The sequence below is a fragment of the Carcharhinus amblyrhynchos genome, unplaced genomic scaffold (assembly GCF_965287045.1).
Source record: "Carcharhinus amblyrhynchos unplaced genomic scaffold, sCarAmb.v2.hapA scaffold_526, whole genome shotgun sequence".
NCBI lineage: Eukaryota > Metazoa > Chordata > Chondrichthyes > Carcharhiniformes > Carcharhinidae > Carcharhinus > Carcharhinus amblyrhynchos.
In genome coordinates this window covers 104,693-123,191 of record NW_027650266.1, presented here as the reverse complement: position 1 = coordinate 123,191, position 18,499 = coordinate 104,693, and the positions used below count along the sequence as shown (strand labels likewise).

Here is an 18,499-nt window from a genome sequence, read left to right as displayed (position 1 = left end):
GGGAGAGAGAGGGGGAGGGAGGGGAGGGGAGAGAGGGGAGAGAGAGGGGAGGGAGGGGAGGGGAGAGAGGGGAGAGAGAGGGAGGGGAGAGAGAGGGAGGGGAGAGAGAGGGGAGGGAGGGGAGGGGAGAGAGAGGGGAGGGAGGGGAGGGGAGAGAGAGGGGAGGGAGGGGAGGGAGAGAGAGGGGGGGGAGGGGAGAGAGAGGGGAGGGAGGGGAGGGGAGAGAGAGGGGAGGGAGGGGAGGGGAGAGAGAGGGGAGGGAGGGGGGGGGAGAGAGAGGGGAGGGAGGGGGGGGAGAGAGAGGGGAGGGAGGGGGGGGAGAGAGAGGGGAGGGAGGGGGGGGGAGAGAGAGGGGGGGGAGAGAGAGAGAGGGGGAGAGAGAGAGAGAGAGAGGGGAGGGAGGGGGGGGAGAGAGAGAGAGAGAGAGGGGAGGGAGGGGGGGAGAGAGAGAGAGGGGAGGGAGGGGGAGAGAGAGAGAGAGAGAGGGGAGGGAGGGGGGGAGAGAGAGAGAGAGAGAGAGAGAGAGGGAGGGAGGGGGGGGAGAGAGAGAGAGAGAGAGGGGAGGGAGGGGGGAGAGAGAGAGAGAGAGGGGAGGGAGGGGGGGAGAGAGAGAGAGAGAGGAGGGGAGGGAGGGGGGAGAGAGAGAGAGAGAGAGAGAGGGGAGGGAGGGGGGGAGAGAGAGAGAGAGAGAGAGAGAGAGAGGGGAGGGAGGGGGGGAGAGAGAGAGAGAGAGAGAGGGGGAGAGAGGGGAGGGAGGGGAGGGAGGGGGGGAGAGAGAGAGGGGAGGGAGGGGGGGAGAGAGAGAGGGGAGGGAGGGGGGGAGAGAGAGAGGGGAGGGAGGGGGGAGAGAGAGAGGGGAGGGAGGGGGGAGAGAGAGAGGGGAGGGAGGGGGGGGAGAGAGAGAGGGGAGGGAGGGGGGGGAGAGAGAGAGGGGAGGGAGGGGGGGGAGAGAGAGAGGGGAGGGAGGGGGGGGAGAGAGAGAGGGGAGGGAGGGGGGGGAGAGAGAGAGGGGAGGGAGGGGGGGGAGAGAGAGAGGGGAGGGAGGGGGGGAGAGAGAGAGGGGAGGGAGGGGGGGAGAGAGAGAGGGGAGGGAGGGGGGGGAGAGAGAGAGGGGAGGGAGGGGGGGGAGAGAGAGAGGGGAGGGAGGGGGGGGAGAGAGAGAGGGGAGGGAGGGGGGGGAGAGAGAGAGGGGAGGGAGGGGGGGGAGAGAGAGAGGGGAGGGAGGGGGGGGAAGAGAGAGAGGGGAGTGGGGGGGAGAGAGAGAGGGGAGGGAGGGGGGGGAGAGAGAGAGGGGAGGGAGGGGGGGGAAGAGAGAGAGGGGAGGGGGGGGGAGAGAGAGAGGGGAGGGGGGGGAGAGAGAGAGGGGAGGGAGGGGGGGAGAGAGAGAGGGGAGGGAGGGGGGGGGGAGAGAGAGAGGGAGGGAGGGGGGGGAGAGAGAGAGGGGAGGGAGGGGGGGGAGAGAGAGAGGGGAGGGAGGGGGGGGAGAGAGAGGGGAGGGAGGGGGGGGAGAGAGAGAGAGGGGAGGGAGGGGGGGGAGAGAGAGAGGGGAGGGGGGGGGAGAGAGAGAGGGGGGGGGGGGAGAGAGAGAGAGGGGAGGGAGGGGGGGGAGAGAGAGAGGGGAGGGAGGGGGGAGAGAGAGAGGGGAGGGAGGGGGGAGAGAGAGAGAGAGAGAGAGAGGGGAGGGAGGGGGAGAGAGAGAGGGAGGGGGGGAGAGGCGGGGGGGGGGGGGGGGGGGGTGTGGTTCCAGGGGTGGTGGGGGGTTGCGGGTTCCAGGGGCAGGTAACAGAAGGTTGGATCTACCTGTTGACATGCGTCTCATCTCCAGTGGAAACTTGCGGCAGATGTTGTTGTAGTTGGTACAGATGTGATGGAGACACCAATCAGTCAGCTGCTTCGCGTTGTGTAACTGAAAAACAAAATGTCAGTGAAACGTTCAAATCCACTCAGACTGGAATCGTCAACTTCCTGCACACCACCGTGACATCTTCACATTTCCAGCTTTGCTTTGGTTTTTCTCAGACACTGTTCCCCCTCCTGATCCTCCTGGGTTCCCATAACCCTGACACTCACCCCCACTCCTCCAACAGCCCTGCCCAGCCCCACCCATCACCCCTACCCCAGCCAGCTTCAGCAGAAGCTCCCCCGTACTTTCCATTTCTTTACTGATTTCCTATGGACCCGGACCCCAAGATCCTTCTGCTCTTCAACACAGCTAAGACTCCTACCCTTGATATTGTATTCCTTCATCCCATTGGTCCTGCCAAAATGGACCATTACACATTTATCCACGTTGAAGTCCATCTGCCACTTCTCCACCCAGTCCTGCATCCTATGTATGTCATGATGCAACTTCTGACATCCTCCAGACTATCCACAACACCACCAACCTTTGTATCTTTTCCAAACCTCGCTGGATTCCTCGGAAGAGCCGGAAGATTGGAAAACGGCTAATGTTACGCCGTTGTTTAAGAAGGGTGGCAGGCAAAAGGCAGGGAATTATAGGCCGGTTAGTTTAACGTCTGTTGTAGGTAAAATGTTAGAATCCGTCATCAAGGAGGAAATAGCGAGGCATCTTGAGGGGAATTGTTTGATAGAGCAGACGCAGCACGGTTTCGTTAAAGGGAACATAGAACATAGAACATTACAGCGCAGAACAGGCCCTTCGCCCACGATGTTGCGCCAACCAGTTAAAAAAACTGACCCACTAATCTAAACCAATCCCTTTTCGTCCATAAACCTATCCACGGATCTCTTAAACGCCCCAACCCCCCCCCGCGGTGCCTTACAACCGCAGCAGGCAGGGCATTCCAATCCCTCACCACCCTCTGGGTAAAGAACCTGCCCCTGACATCAGTCCTATAACTACCACCCCTTAATTTAAAGCCATGCCCCCTCGTGCTAGCTTTCTCCATCCGAGGAAAAAGGCTATCACTATCCACCCTATCTAAACCTCTAATCATCGTATATGTTTCAATAAGATCCCCTCTTAGCCGCCTTCTTTCCAGCAAAAACAACCCCAAATCCCTCAGTCTCTCCTCATAGGATCTCCCCTCCATACCAGGCAACATCCTGGTAAACCTCCTCTGCACCCTCTCCAAAGCCTCCACATCCTTCCTATAACGTGGGGACCAGAACTGCACACAGTACTCCAAGTGCGGCCGCACCAGAGTTGTGTACAGTTGCAACATGACGCTGCGACTCCTAAATTCAATCCCCCTACCAATAAACGCCAAGACACCGTATGCCTTCTTAACAACCCTATCTACTTGATTCCCAACTTTCAGGGATCTATGTACACATACACCTAGATCCCTCTGTTCATCCACACTATTCAGAGTCCTCCTGTTAGCCCTATACTCAACACATCTGTTATTCCTACCAAAGTGAATTACCTCACACTTCTCCGCATTAAACTCCATCCGCCACCTCGCGGCCCAGCTCTGCAACCTAAGTCACCCTGCAAACTATGACACCCTTCCTCACAATCTACCACACCTCCGACTTTGGTGTCATCAGCAAACTTACTAATCCACCCAACTATACCCTCATCCAGATCATTAATAAAGATTACAAACAGCAGTGGCCCCAAAACAGATCCCTGAGGCACACCACTCGTAACCGAACTCCATGACGAATATTCACCATCAACCACCACCCTCTGTCTCCTATCTGCTAGCCAATTCCTGATCCACGTACCTAGATTACCCCCAATCCCATACATCTGCATTTTCTGCAGAAGCCTACCATGGTGAACCTATCAAACGCCTTACTAAAATCCATATATACCACGTCAACTGCCTTACCCCTATCCACCTCTTTGGTCACTTTCTCAAAAAACTCAATAAGGTTAGTAAGGCACGACCTACCCGCTACAAAACCATGCTGACTATCTCCAATCAATTCATTACTCTCCAAATAACTATAAATCCTATCCCTCATAATTCTTTCTAAAACCTTGCCCACAACAGAAGTAAGACTCACCGGTCTATAATTCCCAGGGAAGTCTCTGTTCCAAGTCATGTCTGATGAATTTATTGGAGTTCTATGAGGATGTGTCTAGGGCGGTGGATAGAGGAGAGCCGGTGGATGTGATCTTTCTTGATTTTCAGAAGACGTTTGACAAGGTACCTCACAAGAGGTTATTACATAAGGTAAGGGGACATGGAGTTGGGGGTAGGGTGTTAGCGTGGATAGAGGATTGGTTGTCAAATAGGAGGCAGAGAGTGGGGGTCAATGGGTGCTATTCGGATTGGCGGTTGGTGACTAGTGGAGTGCCCCAGGGGTCGGTGCTGGGGCCTCAGCTATTTACCATTTATATAGATGATCTGGAGGAAGGAACGGAGTGTATGGTGTCGAAATTTGCTGATGACACCAAGATTGGAGGAACAGCAAATTGTGCGGAGGGTGTGGAGAGTCTGCAGAAGGATCTAGATAGGCTGGGTGAATGGGCCAGGAACTGGCAAATGGAATTTAACGTTGGCAAATGAGAGGTTGTCCACTTTGGTAGGAATAATGGTAGGAGGGACTATTACTTACGTGGCGAAAAACTGCAGCAGGCGACAGTGCAGAGGGACCTCGGGGTCCTTGTGCATGAGTCGCAAAAACCCAGCTTGCAGGTGCAGCAGGTGGTCAGGAAGGCGAATGGGATGCTGGCCTTCATAGCGAGGGGGATTGAATATAAAAGTAGGGAGGTCTTGCTGCAGCTGTATAGGGCATTGGTGAGGCCGCAGCTGGAGTACTGTGTGCAGTTTTGGTCGCCGCACTTACGCAAGGATATTTTGGCCTTGGAGAGAGTGCAGAGGAGGTTTACTAGGCTGATTCCGGAGTTGAGGGGGTTGAGCTATGAGGAGAGGCTGAATAAACTAGGCTTGTACTCGTTACAGTTTAGAAGAATGAGGGGAGATCTCATTGAGACGTATAAAATGTTGAATGGGATGGATAGGATAGAGGTGGAGAGGCTCTTCCCGCTCAGAAAGGACAGTAGGACTAGGGGGCACAGCCTCAAGATAAAGGGGGGGCGGTTTAGAACGGAGTTGAGGAGGAACTTCTTCACTCAAAGGGTGGTGAATCTCTGGAATTCTCTGCCCGTTGAGGTGGTGGAGGCTGTCTTGCTCAATATTTTTAAGACGCGGGTTGATGGGTTTTTGATAAGCGAGGGGATTAAGGGTTATGGGGAGAGGGCGGGAATGTGGAACTGAGACACGACAGATCAGCCATGATCTTATTGAATGGCGGGGCAGGCTCCAAGGGCTAGATGGCCAACTCCTGCTCCTATTTCTTATGTTCTTCTGTTCTTATCTGCATGCTTACCTTCAGTACACAAGGACACCCAGGTCCCTCTGCAGGCTCCCTCTCCCAATTTACAGCCATTCAGTAATCTGCCTTCTTGTTTTTGCTTCCAATGTGAGTAACCTCACATTTATCCAAATTATACTGTATCTGCCATTGATTAGCCCACTCACCCAACCTGTCCAGATCATTCTGAAGGATCTCTGTATCCTCATCACAGTTCACCCTCCCACCCAACTTGGTATCATCCGCAAAGTTTGAGATGTTACATTTTGTTCCCTTATCCAAATCATTAATATGGAACACTACAGCACAAACAGGCCCTTTGGCCCACAAGTTGCGCCGAACATATCCATGAGATGGAAGAAGGAGGCTTATGTAAAGATGAGACATGAAGGCTCAGTTAGGGCAATGGAGAGTTATAAGTTAGCCAGGAAGGAGCTAAAGACAGAGTTAAGAGGAGCTAGAAGAGGACATGGTCCTCTGGTCCAGTCTTGCAGTCACTGAAGGTAAGTGGTCCAGTTCTGGTCGCCGCATTATAAGAAAGATGTGGAGGCTTTGGAAAGGGTGCAGAAGTGGTTTACCAGGATGTTGCCTGGTAATGGTGGGAAGGTCTTATGAGGAAAGGCTGAGGGACTTGAGGTTTTTTCATTGGAGAGAAGGAGGTTACGAGGTGACCTGATTGAGGCATAAAAGATGATCAAAGGATTGGATAGAGTAGACAGCGAGAGCATTTTTCCTCGGATGGTGATGGCTAACACGAGGGGACATAGCTTTGAATTAAGGGGTGGTAATTATAGGACGGATGTTAGAGGTAGGTTCTTTACTCAGAGGGTAGTAAGGGTGTGGAATGCCCTGCCTGCAGCAGTTGTGGACTCGCCAACTTTAAGGGCGTTCAAATGGTCAGTGGATAGGCATATGGATAACATTGGGATAGTTTAGGTTAGAGGGTCATTAGATTGGTTCCGCTGGTCGGTGCAACATCGAGGGCCGAAGGGCCTGTACCGCGCTGGAATGTTCTATGTTCTACACCTACCAGGCCTATCTATAACCCTCAATCCCATTAATGTATCATAAAACATAGAACATAGAACATTACAGCGCAGAACAGGCCCTTCAGCCCACGATATTGCGCCGACCAGTTAAAAAGCAATGACCCTCTAACCTAAACCAAACCCTTTCCGTCCATAAACGTATCCACGGATCTCTTAAACGCCCCCAAACTAGGAGCATTTACAACTGCAGCAGGCAGGGCATTCCAATCCCTCACCACCCTCTGGGTAAAGAACCTACCCCTGACATCCGTTAGAGGTTTAGATAGGGTGGATAGTGATAGCCTTTTTCCTCGGATGGAGAATGCTAGCACGAGGGGGCATGGCTTTGAATTAAGGGGGGGTAGTTATAGGACAGATGTCAGGGGTAGGTTCTTTACCCAGAGGGTGGTGAGGGACTGGAATGCCCTGCCTGCTGCAGTTGTAAATGCGCCTAGTTTGGGGGCGTTTAAGAGATCTATGGATAGGTTTATGGACGAAAAGGGATTGGTTTAGATTAGTGGGTCAGTGTTTTTTTTTAAAAAAACTGGTCGGCGCAACATCGTGGGCCGAAGGGCCTGTTCTGCGCTGTAATGTTCTATATCCTATAACTACCCCCCCTTAATTTAAAGCCATGCCCCCTCGTGCTAGCTTTCTCCATCCGAGGAAAAAGGCTATCACTATCCACCCTATCTAAACCTCTAATCATCTTATATGTTTCAATAAGATCCCCTCTTAGCCGCCTTCTTTCTAACGAAAACAACCTCAAATCCCTCAGTCTCTCCTCATAGGACCTCCCCTCCATACCAGGCAACATCCTGGTAAACCTCCTCTGCACCCTCTCCAAAGCCTCCACATCCTTCCTGTAATGTGGGGACCAGAACTGCACACAATACTCCAAGTGCGGCCGCACCAGAGTTGTGTACAGTTGCAACATGACGCTGCGGCTCCTAAATTCAATCCCCCTACCAATAAACGCCAAGACACCGTATGCCTTCCTAACAACCCTATCTACTTGATTCCCAACTTTCAGGGATCTATGTACACATACACCTAGATCCCTCTGTTCATCCACACTATTCAGAGTCCTACTGTTAGCCCTATACTCTACACATCTGTTATTCCTACCAAAGTGAATTACCTCACACTTTTCCGCATTAAACTCCATCCTCCACCTCTCGGCCCAGCTCTGCAACTTGTCCAAGTCTCCCTGTAGACTAAAACACCCTTCCTCACTATCTACCACACCTCCGACTTTGGTGTCATCAGCAAATTTACTAATCCACCCAGCTATACCCTCATCCAGATCATTTATAAAAATTACAAACAGCAGTGGCCCCAAAACAGATCCTTGAGGCACACCACTCGTAACTGAACTCCATGTCGAATACTTACCATCAACCACCACCCTCTGTCTCCTATCCGCTAGCCAATTCCTAATCCAATTTCCTAAATCACCATCAATCCCATACATCTGCAATTTCTGCAGAAGCCTTCCATGGTGAACCTTATTAAACGCCTTACTAAAGTCCATATATACCACGTCCACTGCCTTACCCCCATCCACCTCTTTGGTCACTTTCTCAAAAAACTCAATAAGGTTAGTAAGGCACGACCTACCCGCTACAAAACCATGCTGACTATCTCCAATCAATTCATTACTCTCCAAATAACTATAAATCCTATCCCTAATAATTTTTTCTAAAACCTTGCCCACAACAGAAGTAAGACTCACCGGTCTATAATTCCCGGGGAAGTCTCTGTTCCCCTTCTTAAACAATGGGACAACATTCGCTATCCTCCAATCTTCTGGCACTATACCTGAGACCAACGACGACCTGAAGATCAGAGCCAGAGGCTCTGCAATCTCCTCCCTTGCCTCCCAGAGAATCCTAGGGTAAATCCCGTCCGGCCCAGGGGACTTATCTATTTTCAAACCCTCAAGAATAACTAGCACATCCTCCTTATCAACTGCAATACTGTCCAGTTTACATATTGTACCCCTTCATCCCATTGGTCCTGCCATAATGGACCACTACACATTTATCCACGTTGAAGTCCATCTGCCACTTCTCCGCCCAGTCTTGCATCCTATCTATGTCACGCTGCAACTTCTGACATCCCTCCAGACTATCCACAACACCACCAACCTTCGTATCGTCAGCGAACTTACTAACCCATCCCTCCCCTTCCTCATCCAGGTCATTTATGAAAATGACAAACAGCAAGGGTCCTAGAACAGATATATACTGTGAATAGCTGGGGTCCCAGCACCGATTCCTGTGGCACCCCTCTAGTTACTGCCTGCCAATGTGAAAAGCACCCATTAATTCCTGTGCACAGTTCTGGTCACCCCATTATAGAAAGGATATTAGTAAACTAGAAAGAACACAGGAAAGATTTATGAGGATGTTAGAACATAGAACACTACAGCACAAACAGGCCCTTCGGCCACAAGTTGCGCCGAAAATATCCCTACCTACCAGGCCTATCTATAACCCTCTATCTTACTAAGTCCCACATACTTATCCAGAAGTCTCTTAAAAGACCCTATCGAATCTGCCTCCACCATCACCGCCAGCAGCCGATTCCACACACCCATCACCATGTGAGTGAAAAACTTACCCCTGACATCGCCTCTGTACCTCCTGCCCAGCACCTTAAACCTTGTGTCCTCTTGTGGCAATGTTACTGGGACTTGGTGGTTTGAGTAATAAAGAGAGGCTGGATAGACTGGGACTTTTTTCCCTGGAGCCCTAGGAGGTTCAGGGGTGATCTTACAGAGGTCTATAAAATAATGAGGGGCACAGATCAGCTAGATAATCAATATCTTTTCCAAAGTTTTAGACTTCCCAAAGGCATAGGTTTAAGGTGAGAGGGGAGAGATACAAAAGTGTCCAGAGGGGCAATTTTTTCACACAGAGGGTGGTGAGTGTCTGGAACAAGCTGCCAGAGGCAGTAGTAGAGGTGGGTACAATTTTGTCTTTTAAAAAGCATTTAGACAGTTACATGGGCGAGATGGATTATGGAGGGATATGGGCCAAATGTGGGCAATTGGGATTAGTTTAGGGGTTTGAACAAAAGGGCGGTATGGACAAGTTGGGCCTAAGGGCCTGTTTCCGTGCTGTAAACCCCTACGACCCCTAACTTTGTTTCCTCTCTGTTAACCAGTTTCCTATCCATTTCAATAAACTTCCTGCAATCCCATTTGCTTTAATCTTGCTCGATAATCTCTTGAATGACCAATGGATTACCAACATTGTACTCCATCTGCCAGACCCTCACCCACTCACTGAGACTATCTATATCCCTTTGCAGACTTTCAGCATCCTCTGCACACTTTGCTCTGCCTCCCATCTTAGTGTCATCTGTGAATTTTGACACACTACACTTGGTCCCTCACTCCAAATTATCAATGTAAATCGTAAACAATTGAGGTCCCAACATTGATCCCTGAGGCACACCACTAGTCACTGATCACCAAGCAGAAAAACACCCATTTACCCCCACTCTTTGCTTTCTGTTAGTTAACCAATCCTCTATCCACGTAACACTGTGCACCTTTATCTTATGTAGCAGTCTTTGGTGCAGCATCTTATCAAATGCCTTGTGGAAATCCAGATACACCACATCCACAGGTTCCCCACTGTCTACTGCACATGTAATGTTCTCAAAGAATTCCACCAAATTAATCAAACATGACCTACCCTTCATGAACCCATTCTGCACCTTGCCAATCGGACAATTTATATCCAGGTGTCTCGCTATTTCTTCCTTGATGATAGATTCAAGCATTTTCCCTACTACAGAAGTTAAGCTAACCGGCCTATAGTTACGTGCCTTTTGTCTACCTCCTTTTTTAAACAGTAGCGTCACATTTGCTGTTTTCCAATCTGCAGGAATCACCCCAGAGTCCAGTGAATTTTGGTAAATTACCACTAGTGCAGTTGCTATTTCTCCTGCCATCTCTTTTAGTACCCTGGGATACATTCCATCAGGACCAGGAGACTTGTCTACCTTTAGTCCCATTAACTTGCAGCACTCTCTCTTTAGTGATAATAGTTTCTTGGTCCTCACCTGCCATAGCCTTCCTATCATCAGTTTTTGCTGTGTTATTTGTGTCTTCCGCTGTGAAGACCGACACAAAATACCTGCTTTTGTTTATCAGTTTACACTGTCACACACACACACACACACACGACGTAACACAGACTCAAAACTTGTAAGTATTGTAAACAGGTAAACAAGAATGTAACCAGGAGACAGAAGCTGCTCCTCTGGGACCTGTGCAACCCTCAGCACAAAATATCCACCAGCTTCATCCGTGTGAGAGTAAATGATTGGTAGGAGGCTTGCAGCAAGAGTCTGTCTGCCTGGAACGTGGAACATACCTGTGCCTTCTCGAGATATTGCAAGACAAAGCCATCGATATCAGCCCCCTCCTTGGACGTGTGCAGAAGATCCTCCACAATAAAATGTTCTGCAAGGGGCAGAACCAAGAGCAGAATCAGTACGTTTGCACAGGAAAACCTCACCACTACAAACAATGTCACTAATTCCTATGGGGGCCAGGGGCCAGGGGCCAGGGGCGGGGAGAGGCTGGGGAAGGGGGGTGGCAGAGACTCCCCCAGCCTCTACAGGAATCGATGACATTGTTTGTCATGGCGAGGTTTTCCGGTGCTGGGAGTGGGGGTACAGGCCGGGGGTGAGGGGGGATACAGGCCATGGAGGGGGTACAGGCAGGAGATTGGACGCATAGTGGACAGTGAAGATGGTTGTTTCGGATTACAACGGGATCTTGATCAATTGGGCCAGTGGGCTGACGAATGGCAGATGGAGTTTAATTTAGATAAATGTGAGGTGATGTATTTTGGTAGATTGAACCAGGGCAGGATTTACTCAGTTAATGGTAGGGTGTTGGGGAGAGTTACAGAACAAAGAGATCTCGGGGTACAGGTTCATAGCTCCTTGAAAGTGGAGTCACAGGTGGACAGAGTGGTGAAGAAGGCATTCGGCATGCTTGGTTTCATTGGTCAGAACATTGAATACAGGAGTTGGGACGTCTTGTTGAAGTTGTACAAGACATTGGTAAGGCCACACTTGGAATACTGTGTACAATTCTGGTCACCCTATTATAGAAAGGATATTATTAAACTAGAAAGAGTGCAGAAAAGATTTACTAGGATGCTACCGGGACTTGATGGATTGAGTTATAAGGAGAGACTGGATAGACAGGACTTTTTTTTAAGAATATAAAGAAACTGCAGCACAAACAGGCCCTTCGGCCCACAAGTTGCGCTGATCATATCTCTATCTACTTGGCTTACCTATAACCCTCTATCTCACTAAGTCTCATATACTCATCCAAAAGTCTCTTAAAAGACCCCAGCGAGTTCGCCTCCACCACTGACGGCAGCCGATTCCATTCACTCACCACCCTCTGAGTGAAAAACTTACCCCTAACATCTCCTCTGTACTTGCTTCCCCGCACCTTAAACCTGTGTCTTCTCGTAGCGACCATTTCAGCCCTGGGAAATAGCCTCCGGGAATCCACCCTATCTATTCCTCTCAACATCTTATAAACCTCTAACAGGTCACCTCTCATCTTTCGTCTCTCCAAGGAGAAAAGACTGAGCTCTCTCAACCTATCCTCATAAGGCATGCCTCCCAATCCAGGCAACATCCTTGTAAATCTCCTCTGAGAAAGGACAGCAGGACTCAAGGGCACAGCCTCAAGATAAGGGGGGGGGCAGTTTAGATCGGAGTTGAGGAGGAACTTCTTCACTCAAAGGGTGGTGAGCCTCTGGAATTCTCTGCCCGTTGAAGTGGTGGAGGCTATCTTGCTAAATATATTTAAGTCACGGGTAGATAGGTTTTTGACAGACAAGGGAATTAAGGGTCATGGGGAGAGAGCGGGAAAGTGGAACTGAGCCACTTCAGATCAGCCATGATCTTATTGAATGGCGGGGCAGGCTCGAAGGGCTAGATGGCCTACTCCTGCTCCTATTTCTTATGTTCTGATGTTCTCCTCTGCACCCTCTCAATAGCTTCCACATCCTTCCTGTAATGAGACTAGAACTGAGCACGATACTCCAAGTGGGGTCTGACAAGGGTCTTATAAAGTTGCAGCATTACCTCCCGACTCCTAAACTCAATCCCTCGATTAATGAAGGCCAGTACACCATACGCCTTCTTGACCACATCCTCCACCTGTGAGGCTGATTTAAGAGTCCTATGAACCAGGACCCCAAGATCCTTCTGATTTTCCACACTGCTAAGAGTCTTACCCTGAGTATTATATTCCTTCATCCCATTGGTCCTGCCAAAATGAACCACCACAAACTTATCCAGGTTGAAGTCCATCTGCCACTTCTCCGCCCAGTCTTGCATCCTATATATGTCACGCTGCAACTTCTGACATCCCTCCAGACTATCCATAACACCACCAACCTTTGTGTCGTCGGCAAACTTACCAACCCATCCCTCCACTTCCTCATCCAGGTCATTTATGAAAATGACAAACAGCAAGGGTCCCAGAACAGATCCCTGGGGCACTCCACTGGTGACCGACCTCCATTCAGAAAAAGACCCATCCACAACCACTCTCTGCCTTCTGCAGGCAAGCCAGTTCTGGATCCACAAAGCCAAAGCCCCTTGGATCCCATGCCCTCTCACCTTCTCAAGAAGACTTGCATGGGGGACCTTATCAAACACCTTGCTGAAGTCCATGTAAACCACGTCCACTGCTCTTCCTTCGTCAATGTGTTCAGTCACATTTTCAAAGAACTCAACCAGGCTTGTAAAGCATGACCTGCCCTTGACAAAGCCGTGCTGACTATTTCTGATCATAAATCCTGTCTCAGGATCCTCTCCATCAACTTACCAACCAGAGGTCAGACTCACCGGTCAGTAATTTCCTGGGCTATCCCTAATCCCTTTCTTTAAAATAGGAACCACATCCGCAATCCTCCAATCCTCCAGAACCTCTCCCTTCTCCATCGATCATCGCCAGAGGCTCTGAAATCTCTTACCTCACCTCCCACAGTAACCTGGGGTACATTCCATCCAGTCCTGGCGACTTATCTAACTTGATGCTTTTCAAAAACTCCAACACATCCTCTTTCTTAATGTCCACATACTCAAGCTTTTCAGTCCACCGCAAGTCTGCACTACAACCACCAAGATCCTTTTCAACTGTGAATACTGAAGTGAAGTATTCATTAAGAACCTCTGCTATTTCTACCAGTTCTATACAAACCTTCCCACCGTCACACTTGATAGGTCCTATTCCTTCACATCTCATCCTTTTACTCTTCACATATTTGTAGAACGCCTTGGGGTTTTCCTTAATCTTACCCACCAAGACCTTCTCACGACCCCTTCTGGCTTTCCTAATTTCCTTAAGTTCCTTCGTACAAGCCGTACACTCCTCTAGATCCTTAACATTACCTAACTCCCTGAACCTTTTGCACGCTTTTCTTTTTTTTTGACTAGATTTGTTCCAACTTTAGTGCACCATGGTTCCTGTAACCTACCATAACTTCCCTGTCTCATCGGAATGTTGTCGTGCAGAGCTCCAGACAAATATTTATAGAATTATAGAAAAACTAAAGCACAAACAGGCCCTTCGGCCCACAAGTTGCGCCGATCATATCCCTACCTTCTAGGCCTATCTATAACCCTCAATCCTATTAAGTCCGATGTACTTATCCAGAAGTCTCTTAAAAGACCCTATCAAATCCACCTCCACCACCACCGACGGCAGCCGATTCCACTCACTCACCACCCTCTGAGTGAAAAACTTACCCCTGACATCTCCTCTGTACCTGCTCCCCAGCACCTTAAACCTGTGTCCCCTTGTAGCGACCATTTCAGCCCTGGGAAATAGCCTCCGAGAATCCACCTGATCAATACCTCTCAACATCTTGTACACTTATTCACATCTGATTTATACACAACTTATTCCTTGAAAATCTGCCATATTTCTTCAATACATCTCCCTGAGAAAACCTCCTTCCAATTTATGCCTCTAATTTTCTGCCTGATGGCTTCATATTTCCCCTTACTCCAGATAAACACTTTCCGAGCCTGCCTGATCCTATCTCTCTCCAATGCTATCGTGAAGGAGATAGAATTATGGTCACTGTCCCTCTGGAGCGTAGGAGGCTGAGGGGTGATCTTATTGAGGTCTATAAAATAATGAGGGGCATAGATCAGCTAGATAGTCAATATCTTTTCCCAAAGGTAGGGGAGTCTAAAACTAGAGGGCATAGGGGTAAGATGAGATTCAGGAGAATCCAGAGGGGCAATTTTTTCCACAGAGGGGGTGGTGAGTGTCTGGAACAAGCTGCCAGAGGCAGCACAGACAAGTCGGGCTGAAGGGCCTGTTTCCATGCTGTAAACCTGTATGACTCTGCGCCTGTACCGAGTGCCCGAGTCAGAGCGCGCCTGTACCGAGTGCCCGAGTCAGAGCGCGCCTGTACCGAGTGCCCGAGTCAGAGCGCGCCTGTACCGAGTGCCCGAGTCAGAGCGCGCCTGTACCGAGTGCCCGAGTCAGAGCGCGCCTGTACCGAGTGCCCGAGTCAGAGCGCGCCTGTACCGAGTGCCCGAGTCAGAGCGCGCCTGTACCGAGTGCCCGAGTCAGAGCGCGCCTGTACCGAGTGCCCGAGTCAGAGCGCGCCTGTACCGAGTGCCCGAGTCAGAGTTTGGTGGTATTGAGAGACAGTCTTGGAGTTTGCCTGCACTAAGTGTCTGAATTGGAGTTTGCCTGTACCGAGAGTTGGAAAGAATTATAAGGGATAGGATTTATAATCATCTAGATGGAAATAAATTGATTAGGGATAGTCAACACGGTTTTGTGAAGGGTAGGTGGTGCCTCACAAACCTTATCGAGTTTTTTGAAAAGGTGACCAAAGAGGTGGATAAGGGTAAGGCAGTTGACGTGGTGTATATGGATTTTAGCAAAGCATTTGATAAGGTTCCCCATGGTAGGCTATTGCAGAAAATGCAGATGCATGGGATTGAGGGTGATTTAGCAGTTTGGATCAGGAATTGGCGAGCTGATAGAAGACAGAGGGTGGTGGTTGATGGGAAATATTCAACCTGGAGTTCAGTTACAAGTGGTGTACCTCAAGGATCTGTTTTGGGGCCACTGCTATTTGTCATTTTCATAAATGACCTAGATGAGGGTGTAGAAGGATGGATTAGTAAATTTGCTGATGACACCAAAGTCGGAGGAGTTGTAGACAGTGAGGATGGATGTTACAGTTTGCAGAGGGACATAGATAAGCTGCAGAGCTGGGCCGAGAGGTGGCAAATGGAGTTTATTACGGAAAAGTGCGAGGTGATTCACTTTGGAAGGAGTAACAGGAATACGGAGTACTGGGATAATCACAAGATACTTGGTAGCGTGGATGAGCAGAGGGATCTCGGGGTGCATGTGTATAGCTCCCTGAAAGTTGACACCCAGGTTGATAAGGTTGTTAAGAAGGCGTACGGTGTGTTAGCTTTTATTGGTAGAGGGATTGAATTTCGGAGCCGTGAGGTCATGTTACAACTGTACAAAACTCTGGTGCGGCCGCACTTGGAGTATTGCGTACAGTTCTGGTCGCTGCATTATAAGAAAGATGTGGAGGCATTGGAAAGGGTGCAGAGGAGGTTTACCAGGATGTTGTCTGGTATGGTGATTCATTTTGGCAGGACAAGCTTGAATTTGGATTACAGGGTCAATGGCAGGGTTCTGAAGAATGTGGAGGAACAGAGAGATTTTGGGGTTCATATCCACAGATCTCTGAAGGTTGCCACTCAAGTGGATAGAGCCGTGAAGAAGGCTTATAGTGTGTTAGCGTTTATTAACAGGAGGTTTGAGTTTGAGAGCCGTGGGGTTATGCTGCAACTACACAGGACCTTGGTGAGACCACATTTGGAATATTGAGTTCAGTTCTGGTCACCTCACTGTGAGAAGGATGTGGAAGCATTGGAGAGAGTGCAGAGGAGATTTACCAGGATGCTGCCTGGTTTGGAGGGTAGGTCTTATGAGGAAAGGTTGAGGGAGCTGGGGCTTTTCTCTTTAGAGCAGAGGAGGATGAGAGGTGACTTAATAGAGGTTTATAAGATGATGAGGGGGATTGATAGAGTGGACGTTCAGAGACTATTTCCTCGGGTGGATGTAGCTGTTACTAGGGGGCATAACTATAAGGTTCATGTTGGGAGATATAGGAGGGATGTCCGAGGTAGATTCTTCACTCAGAGTGGTTGGGCTGTGGAATGCACTGCCTGCTGTGATAGTTTAGGACACTTTAGGAACTTTCAAGTGGTTATTGGATAGGCACATGGAGCACTCCAGAATGATAGGGAGTGGGATAGCTGGATCTTGGGTTCAGACATAGCTCGGCACAACATTGAGGGCCGAAGGGCCTGGACTGTGCTGTAATGTTCTATGTTCTGCCTGTACCGAGCGAGCCGGCGCTGGCCTGTACCGAGCGAGCCGGCGCTGGCCTGTACCGAGCGAGCCGGCGCTGGCCTGTACCGAGCGAGCCGGCGCTGGCCTGTACCGAGCGAGCCGGCGCTGGCCTGTACCGAGCGAGCCGGCGCTGGCCTGTACCGAGCGAGCCGGCGCTGGCCTGTACCGAGCGAGCCGGCGCTGGCCTGTACCGAGCGAGCCGGCGCTGGCCTGTACCGAGCGAGCCGGCGCTGGCCTGTACCGAGCGAGCCGGCGCTGGCCTGTACCGAGCGAGCCGGCGCTGGCCTGTACCGAGCGAGCCGGCGCTGGCCTGTACCGAGCGAGCCGGCGCTGGCCTGTACCGAGCGAGCCGGCGCTGGCCTGTACCGAGCGAGCCGGCGCTGGCCTGTACCGAGCGAGCCGGCGCTGGCCTGTACCGAGCGAGCCGGCGCTGGCCTGTACGAATGTCGGTCTTACGGTTGACGGTTTTCAGTGCTGAATGCCCAGTTGGTGGAACACGGAGGTTGGGATTTACCTGCCAGTGCAACAAGTCCAGACAAACACAGCCGGTCTGAAACTACGATCAGTTCGATTGCATCTGCCTGTTGATTCAATATCAGCTGTCCAGTGTAGAGAAAGTTGAGGACTGACTTGACACAGTCACTGCTGCAGTCCAGTAATGAGACCTGGTAGAAAGGATTAATTAACATAACACCAGTTACATCGTGAAGACATGCAGTACATTTCAAAAATCTCACCAGTAAGGATCCAAGGGAGCGCGATTCTTAAACTGAGAACTTTTCAGCTGGTGAGAAGGTCCGACAAGAGGGCGGGAAATCCTGGACTTCGGATCACAAAGCCAGGCAAGTGATTGGAATATCAAAAAACAAAGTACAGCACAGGAGCAGGCCCTCCTCATGGCTAATACCCTCCAAACAGGAGCAGGCCCTCCTCATGGCTAATACCCTCCAAACAGGAGCAGGCCCTCCTCATGGCTAATACCCTCCAAACAGGAGCAGGCCCTCCTCATGGCTAATACCCTCCAAACAGGAGCAGGCCCTCCTCATGGCTAATACCCTCCAAACAGGAGCAGGCCCTCCTCATGGCTAATACCCTCCAAACAGGAGCAGGCCCTCCTCATGGCTAATACCCTCCGCACAGGAGCAGGCCCTCCTCATGGCTAATACCCTCCAAACAGGAGCAGGCCCTCCTCATGGCTAATACCCTCCAAACAGGAGCAGGCCCTCCTCATGGCTAATACCCTCCAAACAGGAGCAGGCCCTCCTCATGGCTAATACCCTCCAAACAGGAGCAGGCCCTCCTCATGGCTAATACCCTCCAAACAGGAGCAGGCCCTCCTCATGGCTAATACCCTCCAAACAGGAGCAGGCCCTCCTCATGGCTAATACCCTCCGCACAGGAGCAGGCCCTCCTCATGGCTAATACCCTCCAAACAGGAGCAGGCCCTCCTCATGGCTAATACCCTCCAAACAGGAGCAGGCCCTCCTCATGGCTAATACCCTCCAAACAGGAGCAGGCCCTCCTCATGGCTAATACCCTCCAAACAGGAGCAGGCCCTCCTCATGGCTAATACCCTCCAAACAGGAGCAGGCCCTCCTCATGGCTAATACCCTCCAAACAGGAGCAGGCCCTCCTCATGGCTAATACCCTCCAAACAGGAGCAGGCCCTCCTCATGGCTAATACCCTCCGCACAGGAGCAGGCCCTCCTCATGGCTA

The 18,499-nt window shown here is 50.6% G+C and overlaps 1 protein-coding gene across 1 annotated transcript in view; it reads right to left on the bottom strand.

Annotated features, from left to right (window-relative positions):
• Window positions 1-1,800: 1,800 nt before the first annotated feature.
• LOC145339542 (rho-related BTB domain-containing protein 2-like) overlaps window positions 1,801-18,499 on the bottom strand; it is a gene marked incomplete at its 3' end in the record, with an annotated part of 110,545 nt that continues 93,846 nt past the window's right edge. Inside the window, exons 7-9 of the mRNA XM_080184021.1 lie at window positions 17,297-17,447; window positions 10,712-10,800; window positions 1,801-1,906 (exon numbers count right to left, since the gene is read on the bottom strand). Of these exons, the coding sequence (XP_080040147.1) occupies window positions 1,801-1,906; window positions 10,712-10,800; window positions 17,297-17,447 (346 nt within the window). The remainder of the gene's footprint in view (window positions 1,907-10,711; window positions 10,801-17,296; window positions 17,448-18,499) is intronic.